The 19,142-nt window shown below is 43.7% G+C and overlaps 1 protein-coding gene across 4 annotated transcripts in view; it reads left to right on the plus strand.

The window, feature by feature from the left end:
* KIAA1549 (KIAA1549 ortholog) overlaps positions 1-19,142 on the plus strand; it is a 202,226-nt gene that overhangs the window by 174,517 nt on the left and 8,567 nt on the right. For 2 of the 4 annotated variants that reach the window (XM_034779017.1, XM_034779027.1), the window contains 5 exons: positions 4,747-4,952; positions 6,534-6,757; positions 9,763-9,907; positions 13,157-13,486; positions 14,365-14,417. In XM_034779017.1, the coding sequence (XP_034634908.1) occupies positions 4,747-4,952; positions 6,534-6,757; positions 9,763-9,907; positions 13,157-13,486; positions 14,365-14,417 (958 nt within the window). The remainder of the gene's footprint in view (positions 1-4,746; positions 4,953-6,533; positions 6,758-9,762; positions 9,908-13,156; positions 13,487-14,364; positions 14,418-19,142) is intronic. The other 2 variants (XM_034779036.1, XM_034779047.1) reach the window with 1 other exon arrangement.

The raw sequence follows: 19,142 nt of genomic DNA on the forward strand, positions 1-19,142 counted from the left end.
CAACTAGACATGGAGCCATTGATCACTACTCGTTGAGCCCGACGATCTAGCCAGCTCCATGATTTTTCCAGGGACTGAGGTGAGGCTGACTGGCCTGTAGTTCCCTGGATCCTCCTCCTTCCCTTTTTTAAAGATGGGCACTACATTAGCCTTTTTCCAGTCATCCGGGACCTCCCCTGATCGCCATGAGTTTTCAAAGATGAAGGCCAATGGCTTTGCAATCACATCCGCCAACTACTTTAGCACCCTCGGATGCAGTGCATCCGGCCCCATGGATTTGTGCTCATCCAGTTTTTCTAAATAGTCCGGAACCACTTCTTTCTCCACGGAGGGCTGGTCACCTCCTCCCCATACTGTGCTGCCCAGTCTGGGAGCTGACCTTGTTTGTGAAGACAGAGGCAAAAAAAGCATTGAGTACATTAGCTTTTTCCACATCCTCTGTCACTAGATTGCCTCCCTCATTCAGTAAGGGGCCCACACTTTCCTTGACTTTCTTCTTGTTGCTAACATACCTGAAGAAATCCTTCTTGTTACTCTTAACATCTCTTGCTAGCTGCAACTCCAAGTGCGATTTGGCCTTCCTGGTTTCACTCTTGCATGCCTAAGCGATATTTTTATACTCCTCCCTGGTCATTTGTCCAATCTTCCACTTCTTGTAAGCTTCTTTTTTGCGTTTAAGGTCAGCAAGGATTTCACTGTTAAGCCAAGCTGGTCGCCTGCCATATTTACTATTCTTTCTACACATCGGGATGGTTTGTTCCTGCAACCGTAATAAGGATTCTTTAAAATACAGCCAGCTCTCCTGGACCCCTTTGCCCTTCATGTTATTCTCCCAGGGGATCCTGCCCATCAGTTCCCTGAGGGAGTCAAAGTCTGCTTTTCTGAAGTCCAGGGTCCGTATTCTGCTGCTCTCCTTTCTTTCTTGTGTTGGGATCCTGAACTCAACCATCTCATGGTCACTGCCTCCCAGGTTCCCATCCACTTTTGCTTCCCCTACTAATTCTTCCCTGTTTGTGAGCAGCAGGTCAAGAAAAGCTCTGCCCCTAGTTGGTTCCTCCAGCACTTGCACCAGGAAATTGTCCCCTACACTTTCCAAAAGTTTCCTGGATTGTCTGTGCACCGCTGTATTGCTCTCCCAGCAGATATCAGGGTGATTAAATTCTCCCATGAGAATCAGGGTCTGCGATCTAGCAACTTCTGTTAGTTGCCAGAATAAAGCGTCATCCACCTCATACCCCTGGTCTGGTGGTCTATAGCAGACTCTGACCACTACATCACCCTTGTTGCTCACACTTCTCAACTTTATCCAGAGACTCTCAGGTTTTTCTGTAGTTTCTTACTGGAGCTCTGAGCAGTCATACTCCTCTCTTACATACAACGCAACTCCCCCACCTTTTCTGTCCTGCCTGCCCTTCCTGAACAGTTTATATCCATCCATGACAGTACTCCAGTCATGTGAGTTATCCCACCAAGTCTCTGTTGTTCCAATCGCATCATAGTTCCCTGACGGTGCCAGGACTTCCAGTTCTCCCTGCTTGTTTCCCAGGCTTCTTGCATTTGTGTATAGGCACTTAAGATAACTCATCGATCGTCCCTCTTTCTCAGTATGAGACAGGAGTCCTCCCCTCTTGCGCTCTCCTGCTCGTGCTTCCTCCCATAATCCCATTTTCCCACTTACCTCAGGGCTTTGGTCTCCTTCCCCCGGTGAACCTACTTTAAAGCTCTCCTCACTAGGATAGCCAGCCTGCTTGCGAAGATGCTCTTCCCTCTCTTCGTTAAGTGGAGCCCGTCTCTGCCTAGCACTCCTCCTTCTTGGATCACCATCCCATGGTCGAAGAATCCAAAGCCTTTTCTCCGACACCACTTGCGTAGCCATTCATTGACTTCCACGATTCGACGGTCTCTGCCCAGACCTTTTCCTTGCACAGGGAGGATGGACGAGAACACCACTTGCGCCTTAAATTCCTTTATTCTTCTTCCCAGAGCCACGTAGTCTGCAGTGATCCGCTCATGGTCATTCTTGGCAATATCATTGGTTCCCACATGGAGAAGCAGGAAGGGGTAGCGATCCGAGGGCTTGATGAGTCTCGGCAGTCTCTCCGTCACATCGCGTATCCTAGCTCCTGGCAAGCAGCAGACCTCTCGGTTTTCCCAGTCGGGGCGGCAGATAGATGACTCAGTCCCCCTGAGGAGGGAGTCCCCGACCACCACCACCCTCCTCCTCCTTTTGAGAGTGGTGGTTGTGGAACTCTCATCCCTAGGACAGTGCATCTTTTGTGACTCATAAACTTAAGTCTTTACTTCCGAGGGACTGGATGGCTTGAGGGGTTGATAATTGAATAATGAGCCTTCACTTGTTCACAGTTATTACTCTGTCCAGGTCTGTTGGGACTAAAAATTATCAGTTGGCTATTCAGTGTTATATGTGAAAATAGGTTGGTGGCTTCATTACTGTACCTACTACTGCCTATTGACTACAGTGGACTTTGGACGATACCCATTGAAGGGAAATAGCTGCACTTGGACTTGCTTTCTGTTAAATTAGAGGGACAGAATTAGAGAGGTTAGATCACATTTGTACAAGAAACTTAGGTTTTGTAAAGACACGGTTTTGCAAAATTCTTAAAACCAATACAGATGTTCCATGTCTTTTGTTTAAGTTCTAGTGGAAATAACTGTTTTAACAAAGTAGCATTCCCCTTTGCACTTGGAATCCAAGCCACTGCATTGTGTTAATTACTTGAGAAGCTGAAAGTGGAAGTAACTAGAATTGACAGTGAACAAGAAAACCTAACTAGTGTGTTTAAACTGTTCAAGAGGAAAGGAAACTAATACCGTAATAAAAAGTAAATTAGGTGATTAAAATTATTTATTTTTAATGATCTAAGTCAGTGGTTCCCAAACTTGTTTCGCCGCTTGTGCAGGGAAAGCCCCTGGCAGTCCGGGCCGGTTTGTTTACCTGGGCAGGACGAGGGACATACTGGCCGCCGCTTCCAGCAGCTCCCATTGGCCTGGAGCAGTGAACCACGGCCACTGGGAGCCGCGATCGGCCGAACCTGCGGACGTGGCAGGTAAACAAACCAGCCCAGCCTGCCAGGGGCTTTCCCTGCACAAGCAGCGGAACAAGTTTGGGAACCACTGATCTAAGTTGTTGTCAATAGCATAGATAAACTCAATGAGATATCCATAGGAGATTTGCTATCCATTTTAATATTTAATATTATTTAAATAAAATATTTAACTCTCTTAATTATAGGTTAGCAAATTACGGATGTGATTGATTAATTGAAATAATATTACAATCATTTCAGAGACTTTTTTCCCCTTTTAGTATTTACAGAAGGAATTAGTTTTTGTCTTTTATTTTTCTGTTTAAAAGGACACAATCGTCCTAAAATATGCTACTTTCTGCATTTGTATTAAAAATAATATTTATGATTATTGGTGCTGAAAAAAATTAGGCAAAATAAAATTCTCTTGTTTTTTCCATGTGTTCCTTTAATGCATTGACAGCACTTTTTTGTATAGTCTGTTTCTCTAGTTCTTTTGTAGCATCAGTCATTTAGGCCTCAGTCCTGCAAATTGTTCCACATGGGCAGCCCCCCAGAACCTATGCGGAGTTTTCCTGACTCACTTCTTAGGGCTTCCACAAGCATAGAAGTGCCTTCACATGAAGTTTGTTGTAGGAATAGTGAGTTTTAGTGAGTTTCTTCCTTTGTTTGTGAGTCTTTAATGCAGCAACAGTGGGGAGAGGAACATATCTTTTTCAAAAAGAAAAATGTTGTTATAGAACCACAAAAACTGGCAGAAAGACATATAGGGGCAGGTGTAGTACTTGAAACTACTTTTAATTAATTTTGTTAAATTGACCATATTTCAGATTGACATTGTCTCTGAAGCTTTCATTTATAGAATAGGCACTGTGAACAGAAAGTTATGGATAAGATTATAAAGGTTCTGACTAAGTAGTATAGTTGCATATTTTGGAACTCATTAACCAACTAGTACAAAAATGTAATAAGATATTTGATGAGCTCATTATCAAGCAAATGCCCATTGGTTCCCTAGAATGACTCTCTTAGGTATATTTGGATTGTAGGTGTAGAAATTAATTTTCCCAACAAATCACAGCAAAGCACTGTTTGTACAGCTAAACACCTAATGCTAGACTGTTTACCATCTGTTGGTAAGAAAAAACAAACCATTAAAAAGCTCAAATTTGTAAAAAATAGCTGTAAAACTACATTTTGGACAGATTTTTAAATCTTTGTTTGTTTGAGAAATTGCCCTCACTATCACTTATTTGTTAAAGTACGGCATTTTGCAGTTCGAAGTCTTTTATTGGTTTTTAAAACTCCATTTGTGGAATCTGAGCCTTCTTAAGTAATGTTATCAATAGCAATTTGTTGTATGCACTAGAGCATTCTAAATAGCTTTTGATGGGATAAAACTGGTTTGAACTTTTTATCTTTGTAAAATATCAAATACTTGATTTAAAAAAATAAAGAAGGATCATTCACCCTCAGGAAGAAAAATGAAAAAGTTTTGTAATCTGCAAACTACTGAGTAAACTGCCTGCAATAAATCTGCAGCGGATGGAAGACCTCCAGTGCAAATTAAGCGCAGCAGCAAAGATGGCATAATGTTGTAGTCCACCATTTCATGTTCTCTTGTATGGCCAGACATTTGACTGAGTTGATCCTAGCTATGACACTGTCTTTTATTTTATTTGTTCTGGTAATTCAGGACCTCCGCATCCCGGTAATGGAAACGAGCAGCACTCCTCAGCCTCTATCTTTGAGCATGTGGACAGGATGTCTCGTTCCTCAGATGCAAGTCGACGGGTCCCCAGCAAGATCCAGTTGATTGCCATGCAGCCAATTGCAGCCCTTCCAGCTCAGAACCCAGCACTGTCTGACCGAGTAGCAGAGTCCAACAAAATTAACAAAGAGGTATTTTTCAGATAGTGTTTGTGTGCATGACTATAACAGGGTTCAAAAAAGAACTAGATATGTTCATGGAGGATAGGTCCATCAATAGCTATCATCCAGGATGGGCAGGGATGGTGTCCCTAGCCTCTGTTTGCCACAAGCTGGGAATGTGCGACGGAATGGATCACTTGATGGTTACCTGTTCCATTCATTTCCTCTGGGGCACCTGGCATTGGCCATTGTCGGAAGACAGAATACTGGGCTATATGGACCTTTGGTCTGACCCAGTACGGCCATTCTTATGTTCATGCAATGGTGTATATACAGTGGAATACACTTTGCTAAGTGAGAAAGAGAGCAAAAAGGTTCGCATTTCTCTTATATGTTGAGAGTCACACTTCAGATGCTGTGAATGGTTTTTTCTTTTATAAGTGTGTAATCTTGAGTTGCCTGTTGTTTTGGGTCGTAGAGAAAAGCCTGACTTTTTGTTTAAGCTCTGATTTAGGTGAATCTTGCAACTAGAATGGTGACACACTGTTTACTATGCATCCTTGAGTTACTATGCAAGTACTAATAAACACTCTGTGGTGCGTGGTGGCTCTGTAAGTTTGTGTGACACCTAAATGATTGGGTTATCTAGGTCTTGTTCTGCAGGCTTCTCCCAGCTGCTGCTCAGTAACTCATTTTGTACTTGATTGAAGATAGTCTCCTCCCCCTGCTTCCAGGTTAAAAGCTCAATTCATCCTTTGTGTTCAGTACCTTACATAATATGTTGAAAAGTAAATTAATACATTTAATACCTGTAGACAAGGAAGTCCAGGAAATGTAAATTTAACTACTAGGAAAAATCCTGCTATGTACATTTGTCTAATGACCTTTTTATACTGTTGTAAAAGATTATTGTGGGTTTTATTTTTTCGTGCTTTTTGTGCATCTCAACACAGTTCCACAAGCACAGACCACAAGCACAGTGGTCATTAAGGGCCTGATCCAATACCTACTGTAATCAATGGAAAGAGTCCCATTGACTTCAGTAGGTGTTGGACCAGCTGTAAAGGCACCGGTCGATGTTTAAACTGGTGACCTGAAGAACCTATTGCCATCCCCTAGACCATTCCACTCCTCCTTTCCTCTTCCAAATCCACTCCTCAATCAGCTCCTTAAGTTCTTGCCCCTTGTATTGAGGTGGTTTTTTTTAAGGGAATCAGAGACAGACTTTGTCTATAGTTATCAAATCTCTCTTATGATGGGCGCAGGCAGACATATGCCACATACACCCTTCGTTGCAATCTAATGTCAATGGAGCAACGTTCTCACAGCAACTGGCAGGACTTTTTGTTATTCATCATGCCTTTTATTAACACTCTGCCACTTCTCTCTAATTTCACTTGTTGTGTTAGTGATTTTACCATGTCTGATAGCACATCTGTGTGGGGAGATTATCGGTCTATTACCTGCAAAAGGATGAGATAACTCAGGGAGGACATGTGTGCCAGTTTCAAATTGCTTGCTTTAGCTCTGGCTATCCTTTTTATTGCACAGCAGTAATAGGCTCTATTTGCAAAAGTGTATCTCATGGTTTTCTCTTTTTCTTCCTTTAAGATACAAACAGCTCTGCGGCATAAGTCTGAGATCGAGCATCACCGCAATAAGATCCGTCTTCGAGCCAAGCGCAAAGGCCACTATGAATTTCCAGTTGTGGATGACGTGATTGTTGTTGATGCCAAAGAGCAGCATAGAATATACCGCAAAGCACAGATGCAGATTGACAAGATCTTGGACCCTGGGGGCAACGTGCCTACTGTTTTTATAGAACCCAGGAAGAGGTACAGACTGAGAGCCAGAGGAAGATTCATTCTCTTTTAGAATCAGTGTCCAGACTTGCAAACTACGTCAGGCCTGTATTTCTGCACTTGGAGAGCTTAGAATCATTTTGTTCCCACAGGAATGTTTGGATTGGAGAGGTGAAAGGGTTGGGGTGTTTTGGTCTAATCAATACATGCCGGAGGTTTTTTGGGTGGTTGTTGGGTTTTTTTAACAGCGTTCAGAAGGCCATGCGTTTGTTTTTGTTTTTTACAGTTTCTCATGGACAGTTTCTCAATAGCGGAACCAAACATACCAAAGCCATTTTTAAGGAGATGTTTATTGTTTGTGCTGCTACTTTTGCACACTCTTTCGTTTAGTAGCTGCATAGGATCACATGGAAACTGTCTAATTCCTCTAGTGTAATTGTTAAATGCAATGTAATTTTGGGAGCAGGCTGAAGCAGAACTACTTAATCACACACTAACCCCACACCACCACCACAATTTTTACTAAGTATTACAGGTAACAAACCCAGGGTGAAACAAAATTTGAATTTACGTAAGAGGACTAACAGAGACTAAGGAATAAGAAAAAAAAGTAAACGGCAAAGAATACTTTTTTCATATCAAAACAAAGAAAAACATGTAGTCAAGAGACCATGAAAACTAATTATAAAATATAGAAAAGTTCAAATTTATCTTTAAAACTCTGCAAATACCAGACAATAAAATCCCTTCTTCCATATTCCTTCATGGTAACCAGATGCACACAGCACTTACCCATCTCACAGACCTTCCCTCCTGGTCTTATATTTCAAGACAGTGTCTGCTCTGTGTCTTCTGTGGGGTATATGGACACAGAGGCTCTTTCTCTTGAGTTCCAGGTTCCCTAAAAACAGTCCTGCCTGGACCATTTTCACACTGAGAACAAACAAACCTTTTTCTCCACTGTGTCTTTCCTTCAACTGACCTACATACATCAGTTTAAAGCTCAGCGTAATCTCCAACCTGCAATCTGATGGTTATTTTGTCAGCTCCATGATGCCATCATTTAGAATGCTGCAGGTCTGGAATGAGGAATATCGGGGGTTAGGGAAAGTGAGCTGGGATGGGAGGAACTGGGACTGGCTTGGCAAGAAGAATGGGAATGGACTGGGTGAGACTGGGACAGGGCGACTGACTATTTGTGAGGCAAGGAAACTGGGACTGGGATAAGAAGCCTGAGTGGAGCCTACCTGGAGCCTGCTAGTTGAAGAAAACAGGACAGGAACAAGGAGCCAGGGTGGGAAGATACAAGAGTGGGATGGTGACAGGACAAAAGATGTCAAGACTGGGAGGAAATGGCAGTCGAGTCTGTGTCCAATAGAGCACAGAGTTCCTATGTGATGATGGACGAGTCGGTTAAACCAAACTTTTCACGGGTGGTCGGTTCCTCATTTTCTGGGCAACCACCTTAAGACCCTGGGGTCTGATTTGCAGAATTGCAGAGCAATTGCAGCTTCAACTGAAGTCAATGGTGAGACTGCCATGAACATACAGACTGCTATATAATGCTAGGAACTCTGAAAAATCAGATCCTAGGTGTCTCAAATTGGGCACCCAAAATTCCATTCCATCATACAGGCACTAATAGGATTGGCTGCTTATCAGATTCTGTCATTCAATTGCATTAGGGAGTATTGATTTACATTTTATGTAGTTTTATTTCTGAAACATCCTAAAAATATGAAATGTAAATCAATACTCTCTAATGTGATTGAAGGAGACTGGAAGAATATATGAACTAATTAAATATTCTAGGTGCCAGCCACGGTAGAAAAATTGTCTTCCAAAGCAAAATTGCACACTCTCATTCACTCATGCACAGGCTGTATGTAGTGATAGCATCCTCGTCACCAAGGTCATTCTCAGAAGTATGTTGATGCTTTGCCAAAGGATGACCAAATGAACGTTTCTCCCTTTTTGTTTTAAATCCCTCCTTTATGACATAATTAAGTTTCTTTGTGACCATCTACCACATAAAGTGTCTGGCAGTTTTCATATGACTGAGATATTGCACTATACTTCACAGGAGATGACCCCTGCCTGAGGACTCTCAGAAATGTTCATGGCAGCAGGGGGTCATACCTGAAAGGGTGCACAGAAGAACTGAGGACAATCCATAACCAGCTATAAAAACCATTTGTATTTCCATAGAGGCAAACTGCTTAGAACCTGTCTCTGATTCTAATGTACAAGTTAATCTTTGAATAATGGTTCTTTTTAAAATAATAACAAAGGTAGTTCTATAGCGCTGCCTCGAATAGAAAGTGAGGAGAGAAGTATTTTGAAGATTATAGAGAAGTGATGGCATGGCTGAGAATTTTGCTATTAAACTAGGCCATAGGTGAGATTGATGTTAGTGGTTTAAACTAGAATTTCTTTCACTTCATTAGCCTTTTGTCAAGAGTATCAGACCGTTTTGACTCAATTGGTTGCATACTTGCCTGTGGGTCAGAAAATTCTAGGTTGAAATCCTGCATCAGGACCCAATCCTGATACTGCAGCCCAGTATTAAGGGCCTGATCCTTCGCCCATTAAAATGTTTGGCAAAATTCCCAATGACTTTATGAAAGCAGGATTGGGTCCTTGCATAGATGGGAACTATTGCGAAGCACATAACGGATGCTGGATTTGCTTGTACAGTCACTGCATCTTACTCACTACTTTGTGAGGCACTTTGGGGCTTGGTTTTGTATAGTATGGTATTTCTTGCTCAATGTTTCCATTATGCTTTCCCATGAGCCATCAAAGCGTGGAATCAGGAAAACAGGACTTGTGGCTGGAGAGAACTCTCACTTAGTGGGGTCCTGAAACACAACATATCAAAGCAGAACTATTTTAAGGAGTGTTGGAATACCTTCTAGCACATAGAGCTTGAGATAACAAACAGTAGAATCTCCAACTTTTTAAAAGTTCTAGTAAGACAAAAGTCGCTGAACTTTCTCTTGGTTTTTATTTCTCCTCTTCTTTTTTTTTTTTTTTAGTTCACGTGCAAAACGTTCTCCCAAGCAGCGTCGGAGACATCAGATAAATGGCAGCCCTATTGATGCTGAGAAGGACAGGCTAATCACCACTGACAGTGATGGGACATACAAAAGACCACCAGGAGTCAATAATTCTGCATATATTGTATGTTTGGCTTTTAGATGACAGGAATACACTGATAGTTCTTACGATAACTGTGGCTTAGGTGAATCTCCTATTTTCCTGGTATGCTCTGAGTGGCTACTTTATATGCTAATTCCATTTGGATGAAACTGAGTGAGTCAAGAACCTCCTATGCAGAATGCTTGGGTAAAATAGTGAAAGCCTGTAATTTTCCACTCATGCTGGCGTTGCTTGGCCTTCAGAACAGAAGCACTGAAAAGCATTTTTATCAGTCCCAATAAACCATAGAATGAGAATTGGAAATGGGGCCATTAGGGACAGTAATCATAGGAAATGCTATGAAATGGAAAAAGGATTCTCCAATGAGCAACTTTAGAAACAAAAATATAAATTCTGGAAAAGACCCATCACATGAAAACGTGTGTATGCTACAGGATCCTTTGAGCATGCTCAGTTCAATACATTCTAGTCCACGTTGCCGGCGATTAAATAATCTCAAATGTTATAGGAAATTTTATGGTAGTTTGTCAGGTAGTGAAAAACTGAAGTCCCTCAATGATAGATTTTCTTTTCTTTAAACTTATATATCAGTGCAGAAATAACTGACATAACTGAAATCATTCTCAGACAGTATCTAGCAAATTAGCTTCATTTCCATGTTAAAAATAGTAACTAAGAACTTTTAAGTTTAATAATATCATGTAATAAACTGCACTGACCGTGCTTCCTGGACCGGTGCACCCACACTCTGGCCACTAATCAGTCTTCACTCAGACTGTTGCTAACATTCAAAACCTCTGGACAGTTTCAAACAGTTTCCATTTTAAAAAATGTAGTGAAGGACCATAATGTTTCTTTCTGTGGTCTTCATCGGCGTTCAAAACATGCGCAATGATCATTTTAATGTCACCTGTATCGGAATGAATTCTAGTCCGCAGCTATTTAATTGAGACTTGTGGAGAGTTGGCCCTCAGCATTCTAAACTCCCAGGGAAGTAGAGGGGTGTGGCTTGATAGATGACACTGCAGCCGGCATGCAGTGGCAAGAAGGAGCTGGCACAATAAGTCTGCTACTGCAAAGCTGCGAAACTTCCTGTTACTGAGGAGCAATATGCTCCTGAGATAAGACCCTATGTAGTAATTGTGCTGGCTACATCAGGCTGCTGTTAGGTAATTGCTGCCCCCGGGCACTGTTGTGAATCCCTTTAAGACGCACTGCAGTTCAGCTTCCTCACAGCTAACCGCTTAGCTGTTGAATAGCTCGTGTCCTGTGTTGCTCACGATAGCCGTAATTGTTTCATATTTCGGCTAACGAGGTCAGTTGTTACAGAAAGACTTAACTCACTCCATAGAGCTGCAAAGATTCAGAAAGACTTCATTTAGAGCAGGGGTGGGCATACTACGGCCTGGGGGCCGCATTAATCCAGCCCTTCAGCTCCTGACTGGGCGCAGGGTCCGGGGCTTGCCCTTCTCCGCACGCGCTGGGGCTCCTTGTGTCTCCCGGAAGCAGCAGCATGTCCCTCTCCGGCTCCTATGCGTGGGGCAGCCAGAGGGCTCCACACGCTGCCCCAACACAGCCCCTGCAGCTCCCATTGGCCGGGACCCATGAGCATTCATGGCCCGCCATACAAGTTCCATACCCAGATGTGGCCCTCAGGCCAAAAAGTTTGCCCACCCCTGATTTAGAGAGAGAGAGAGAGAGCTCAGACTGTCATCGTCTAGCTAAGTCGGCATTCACTATGTGATTTCAGATACACATATATTTACAAGCCACATCATTCTAGTGCAGCTAGGTATCTATCAGGTGGTACGTTGCTCCTCACCTAGTATCATAGTGAGGGAGCTTAAATTGGCTGAAACATTTGAACGAAAATGACTCTCTGGTAGAAGAATTGGGCAGGTTTTGTCTGGCACTCTCACAGATGCATTATATCTCAACTTGGTTTTGGTGGTCATAGGATTTAAGGCTAGAAGGCACCACCAGATCATCTAGTCTGACGTCCTGTATGTCACAGGCCACCAACATCACCCTGCACACTAAATCCAACAACCGAATTGAGACCAAAGTGTTACAGCCCCCAGGAGATTAGATTGTTGTGCTGCAAGGAGAGACTGAGGTGCACCAGTGCCTGAGGCCCCCGCAATGGCAGGGAAATGATTAAGTGAGATGTACCCAGATAATCCTGGCAAGTGACCCACCCCTACATGCTGCAAAGGAAGGCAAAAAAACCCCAAGGCCACTGCCAATCTGACTTGGGGGAAAATTCCTTCCTGACCACATATATGGCGATCAGTTAGACCCTAAACAGGTGAGCAAGAACTAGCCAGCAAGCGCCTGAGAGACAGAACGCTCGATGCCACCTCAGAGCACTGACCCACGTCATCCAGGGTATCATTTACAGCTATGGCCACCCCGATGATGCTTCGAAAGAAGGAGACCACCCCCCCCACCAAATTCTTGGGGGGTGGAGGGAGGAAATCCCTTCCTGATTCCTGCAGGTGGCCGGCTGAAGCTCTGAAACATGAGCTTTTAGGAACATAAGACATAAACCGGAAATGAGTCCTGCCGCCTGCCATCACCAGCAACGCTATCATAGAGTCACATCGATCAATTTGTGCTGCTCTCTCGTGGGGTTTGCCTGCACAACTCCTATTGGGAGGCAGTTCTAGAACCTCTCCCCTCTGATGGTTAGAAGCCGCCTTCTGATTTCCAGCCTGAATTTGTTCGGAGTCAGTTCAACCCATTTGTTGTTCTGTCAACACTGTCCTGTAGCTTAAATAGCTCCTCACCCTCCCTGATATTTACCCTTCCCCCAGTGTATTTATAGAAAGCAATCATATCCCTTATCAGCCTTCTTTTTGCTAGGATAAACAAGCCAAGCTCTTCCGGTCTGCTCTGATAAGATAGGCTGTCCATTCTCTCATGATCATACTAGTAACCCTTTTCTGCATCTGCTCCAGTTTCAGTTCATCTTTCTTGAACCTGGGTGACCAAAATTGTACACAGTATTCCAAATGAGGTCTCACCAGTGCCTCGTACAGTGGCATTAATACTTCTCTATCTCTACTGGAAATGCCTCGCCTTTTTCACAGCTGCATCCCACTGGTGGCTAATAGTCATCCTATGATCAATCCACACACCCAGGTCTCTCTCCTCTGTTGCTTCCAGCTTGTTCTAATCCTTGTTCAGAAGTTAAATGTCACTGTGACTTGAAACTATGTATGTAAAAGTCTGTCTGACTCCTGCTTCCATTCTCTGTCTTCTCTGTAGTCCGATCCTGACCTGCCTGCAGAATCACAGACACCTTCTTCTCTTGATCTCGGGAAGTACCCAGGCTTGCCTCCCCACCCAGCCTCTCAGTACATCCCTCCACAGCCATCCATTGAAGAGGCCCGGCAGACCATGCACTCTCTCTTGGATGATGCCTTTGCCCTGGTGGCTCCCAGTAGCCAAGCAGCCAGTTCCACTGCCATCACGTCACCTGGGGTCTCTGCGGGACAGCCGGTAAACAACACTCCTGCTCGAGCAGGGAGGGGAACCACATGCCCCCAGTGGGGATCACCATATGGTCCAACCCAGGCAGTAAACAACCCATTTAGTGTGAGTGATACATCTTGAAAGGCTTTTCTGGGCAGGGTGTTAGGACCATTTGAGCCGTGGTCACTATTGTTATACCTTTTAGAACAGGGTTCATCATGGATATTGAGCAATTACTGGAATCGGGTGTCCGTGATGTGAAGTTACAAAATGGGGAACTCACTATTTATACCACCCTGTGAACCTTTTTTTCTCCTTCGGAGGCAGATAAGCGTTCTCTTTTAAGAGAATGCTTTCCTGGTCCACTCAGTTGTGATCTTTCACAGATCAGTCTTGGTATTTAAATTAATAATATTTCTTTTCTGAAGTCTGTTTTAGCTTAGCACCTATTTAGAGCCCATAAAGATACAGTTCTAAGTATTTAGCCAGAGTTTTCCACCAGGACATTTGAGACCAGGACATCCTGATTCCACCTCCCCTGCTCTAACCATTAGACTATTCTACTGTATGAAATTGTAAATAGAGTTGGAAGTCTGTTGTACAAAATACATCATTTTAGGCAGGGATAAATTAAAATCTAGCACTACCTGTGTGCCATTGGCTCCCCGCACTCACACAAGGTAAAATAAAAGCGCAGTTTTTCATAAAATTTATATTAAATACACATTGAAGGGGGCCTTGAGCTGCAAGTCAGAGAACATATTTTCAAAAAGTGGGTAAGCCACATAAGGAGCTTGGGCAAACATAGAAGAGTTATCCTGTTGGAGCTGCACTTCCCAGGTCTTCTTGTGCCACTTAACAAAAAATGTTTGTAAATCTTTGTCCATAAACTTGCAGTCTGCTCACACATAGGCCTGGCAATTGGGTCTCATTCAAGCTGTAAAAGACTGGCTGAAATTTCCAGTTTATTGATTTTATTTTTATTCATTTATTTCCAACAGAGATACGTGGAATTTGGAATGACTCCTCCAACAGCGCCGGGTCTGCTGCAGAGGTACCTTTTTGTTCATGGAATTATAATTATTATTAATATTACATTAGCTCCAAGAGGCCCTGCTGAGATTGAGACCTACTCTGTTAGGTACTGTGCAAACTCAGGGTGTCAAACAGATGGCCCACAGGCCAGATACAGCCTCCATAAAGTATTTATGTGGCGAACATGACATACTCAGATTATGTAGATTCCAAGCTTTAATTAAAAGACAATAAATTTCCAGCCTTCATGGCTGCAAAGATAACCTTCCAAATGTGAATGGAGCATACCATTGAGTGCCAGAGTCTGCAGAGAGCCTGAAACAATGACTCAAACATGTGTACCCTGTTAATCTCATTGGAGTAGCATTTCTAAAGCCCAGTGATGAAGAAATGTCATTGTCAACATTAACTGTTCCATTGCTGATCATTTTAATAGATGGAACAAGAAATAGGATGGGAGTTGGGAGTCCCAGGGAGGGAAGTGCAGGGGGAAGAACGGAAGAGACTTAAAAAAAGAGGGAGGGAGGGAGGGGAAGAAAGAAAAACACAGGGCAGGAGTAGCATCAGCCCAAAGGGAAGCCGAGTATCTCAATGAACGATGCTGAATATGTCAAAAAGTTACTGAGTAAATAACTAATAAATAAAAGTTTAGTTACTACATAAAGATTGTCTGTATCTTTCCCTTAATCTCTGTGCAAACCTCTCTCACTGATGTCAATGAGAGATGCACTTTGGATTGAAGAGAACATGAAGTCCTTAATATATATCCCTGCCATGGACCATAATTAAACATGTAATTAAACTCTCTCCTCTGAGTAGATTTGACACTTTTGGTATAAACATGTATTAAGAAACAGTCTCTGTCCCAATGAGCTTACATTCTAAACAGACAAGACAGACAAAGGGTGGCAGGGTAAATGGAGCACAAAGAGGTGGAGCCCAGAATAGAGCTCAGGTGGCCTGCATACCAGTCCAGCGCAATCTCCTTTGCACCAACTTGCTTCTCCTGTCTTGGTTTCAGACATATAAAATGTATAAGCTGTATGCCAATGAGAGAACACTTTCTTTGTTGTTGGGCAGCCACTTTTGCAATGGTTAAACATATGGAAACCCCATGCTTGTTAACTGTTTATTTTATTGGGCAAATGGAGATATAAGCCCCAGTCCTTTGAGAACGTCATGGATATATCCCTGCAGTTCTCATGCCAGAGTTGGGAAGTTAGCTATACTCTGAGGACATGTGCTTGAAGAGAAGTGTGGAAGGAACTGTATGATCCCTTCCATATCTCTCAGTGCTCCGCTCATGGTGCAGCAGCAGGCTTCAGGCAGGGCCGGCTCCAGGCACCAGCCCACCAAGCATGTGCTTGGGGCGGCACCTGGAGAGGGGCGGCGCGGCGATCCAGCCCGAGAGCGAGGCCCCGGCCGGTCCGGGAAGCGGAGCCCCGGCCGGGCTCGCTGCCGGGGAGAGCAGAGCCCCGGCCAGGCTCGCCACCCTCCCCCCGGCGCTCTGGCCGCCAGGGAGAGCGGAGCCCCGGCCGGGCTCGCCGCCCTCCCCCTGGCACACCGGCCGGTCGGGGAGAGCGGAGCCCCAGCCAGGCTCGCCGTCCTCCCCCCCGGCGCTCTGGCCGCCAGGGAGAGCGGAGCCCTGGCCGGGCTCGCCGCCCTCCCCCTGGCACGCCGGCCGGTCGGGGAGAGCGGGCCTGCAGCCAGGCTCGGTGCCCTCCCCTGCCGCGCTCCCCGCCAGGGGCGGGGGGCGGTGGGAAGTTTTTTTGCCTGGGGCAGCAAAAAAGCCAGAGCCGGCCCTGGCTACAGGAAGCTCATACTTTGCAGTCTCTGCTAGATGGAAAAGCACTGTGGTAGTTAAGGGAGATTAAGGTTTGTGCCAGATGCTGAATGAATAGTGGAACACTGCCCATGGTCAAATGTCGGATGTTAATAATAAAAGAAATTAAATTAACTAACCAGTAAATCAGAGCAACCAAATGTACTTCACTCCACCCAAAGGCTCCCTCTTTCCCATTCCCTCTGCCCTCTTGAAAAGCCCGGTAAATAAATGGTCTTCCCTTCATGCCCTATAGATTAAGAGATTAAATTTATTTTGGGACAAGTGTGAGTAAATTCCCCAAATAGGGTCTCTCAGAGAAGGCCTGGTAGCAGGCCCACCTCTATAAAATCAGTGGGGATCTATCTCCGGAGGCTCTCCTGGCCCTGCTGTGGTAGTCTCATATGAAGAAGGAGGTAAGAACATCCCAATCTATGTAGATAAATAAGGGAAACATTATTCCTTGTAGTTTACAACTGATAAATGCCTCCCTTCCCTCCCAGCTCCAAATTTACTATTTGGCTTTCTCTTTAATTCCCATATAACCACAAATGTTCAATATACAATATCAAATGGGAGCAAGTTACAGTTCCAAAAGCTTACCCCAGTAAAGGGAAGATCACCTGCTAACCTAGGAGACAGACATGTCAGAGCACAAATTCTCGTCAGGACAAAGCTCCAAGAAAAAGTCGGGGTCTGATGTATACATAATGTATTGCTTCATTATTTTATTTATTTTTAAATGAATGTAGTTCTTGAAGAAGGGCTGTGCTGACAGTCCTAGGCACTGAAGTCTGCTATCTGCAGAATGGGGATTGATGGTTTTTCCCTGCCCATGGGACTGAGACTGAAAGGATCACCTCGAGAAGAGGAGAGGGGAATTAAGACCCAAGCACATTTGCTCTTTGAGTTCTTGGCTGATACGGCCAGTCATGAGAAGATGATTTTGTGATTGGGACACTAGTATGTTAGAAACTGTACTGAGATCCCCAACTCACTGTATGTAGATCATCCCTAGGCATCAATTATTAACAATTTTCATTCACTCTCAATCTGTCTCAGATTTAGAGAGGCGGACTAATAGTGGAAGGCTCTGTAACTAGTTATCAAATCCTTGAACAAGGCAGTACCTTCACTGTGTATTACTTTTGCAAAAGGCTATGAGCCCCTTGACACAGGCAGTTTGAATTTCCTTAAGTTAAACATTAATACCACCATTGTTGTTATTGGTGGAAACCCAGGACCTGCTAGTGCCAGAGGGTTAAAGTAACAACCTTCAAGTTCATTGACTACACAGGAAGGTTTCTTTGAAGACAGTATAAAATAGCATGGCTGCTTCATTTTAGATTGTGTTGGAGCAGGGAAGAAATGTATTGTATTCACGTAAAGAAGGTTACACTCATTTCCTGAAGACAAAGATAATGAAACTGCTAGAATCAATGCAGAAAGCTATAGAAATAGGAAGGGGAGTGTTTTGAAGTCACTGCAGTAGGCAGACATTATTAACATCACAGTCCAGTGGCTTAAATAGCCAATGCATGGAACAGTGATTGGGAAACCAGATTGTTCCTTTTTCTCTATACTAATGCAATCAACCTATTTAATGGGCTGGAACCAACCTGGGCAGAAAGGCAAAACATATAAAGTTAGGTCACTTACCTGCTGTGCCGATACTGGGGCTTAGCAGCCATTATCATGGTATGAATGTTGCATCGTGCAATAGGCATACACTGAGCTTGAGCATCCTGAGAATGTCTAACTCTAAAAATTGATTTGCAAAGGGATTTTTTTCCAATTAAATTTGCTAGAAGTGAAACCAGTCCATTGAAACTAGAGAGGCCAGGTGGAAGGCTGGTCTGGAAGATAGAAGCCAAGACTGGAAAGTTTGTCTGGTCCAAATTTGGACCAGCAATAGCTAGGTAATGACCCAGGTATCCATTTTGCATCATCTGTCATGGATCTCTGACTAGTGGTAAAGAGTAGCTAAAACCTTCATTTAGTATAATGAGAGGTTTGAGGAGAGCTGTTAACCATGAACTCCTTTCATCTACAGAAAGAGCAACAGTAATGGAAATACTTGTGCCCCCCACTCAAAAAATAATTTTGCACAAAAATAACACCCTCAGCCGTAATATTGGGAGGATATGTCCTTTGAAAAGAAACATCTAAAATGATTCTAACAGATTATTGATTATAAGGTTCCAATTTGGTGCTGCAGGCATGAAATACCGTATGAGTGCTTCTCTCACTATTGCACTCTTACTGGTCCCCAGATAACAACCCCAAATAGACATCATTAAACCCCTTTTAGATATTCATTTTAACATCCCATGGTGCTTGGAAAGCTGGTTCCAAATCACTTCTATGGAGCTGCTGAGGAGATAATTGGGAACAAGTTCATGGGAGATGGGGAGAGTGTGGCTGTTCCAAACTAAAAATGTTACTCTTGAACCCTTCCGAACTCTTTCCTTTAGGCTGTATCCTAAATGACTAATATATTGTATTTTAAATTACTAGTTTCTCTGTATTAGGTTCCACATCCCATTACCAACTTTCTGAGTCATGCAGTCCTCTGAGCCTTTCGTATGTAGGTCACTGGTACAAATGCCCCCCAGGTCAGCAGTGGCTTGAGTGAAATACAATCAGATGACTGTTTAGTGGTCCATGATAATGAGTGGAATAAAAACCTAGGGAGAGTAAATAGCCCAATTCCTAGGAAAAAGCTGCTCAGACACCAGGGTGATGAGCGTAGTATAGAAACTTGGGCCCCAGTCCTGTAAGATGCTCAATCGGGGCACTGTAGGCAAATGAGTTCCTGCAGAGCTCATTGCAGGATCGAGGGTATAGTTAAATGGGAGTCCATGTCACAGAGAGCACTCTTACAATGAGCACTGATTGGCCCCATGTTGACACACTCAGCAG

This window comes from Trachemys scripta, chromosome 1, assembly GCF_013100865.1.
Source record: "Trachemys scripta elegans isolate TJP31775 chromosome 1, CAS_Tse_1.0, whole genome shotgun sequence".
NCBI lineage: Eukaryota > Metazoa > Chordata > Testudines > Emydidae > Trachemys > Trachemys scripta.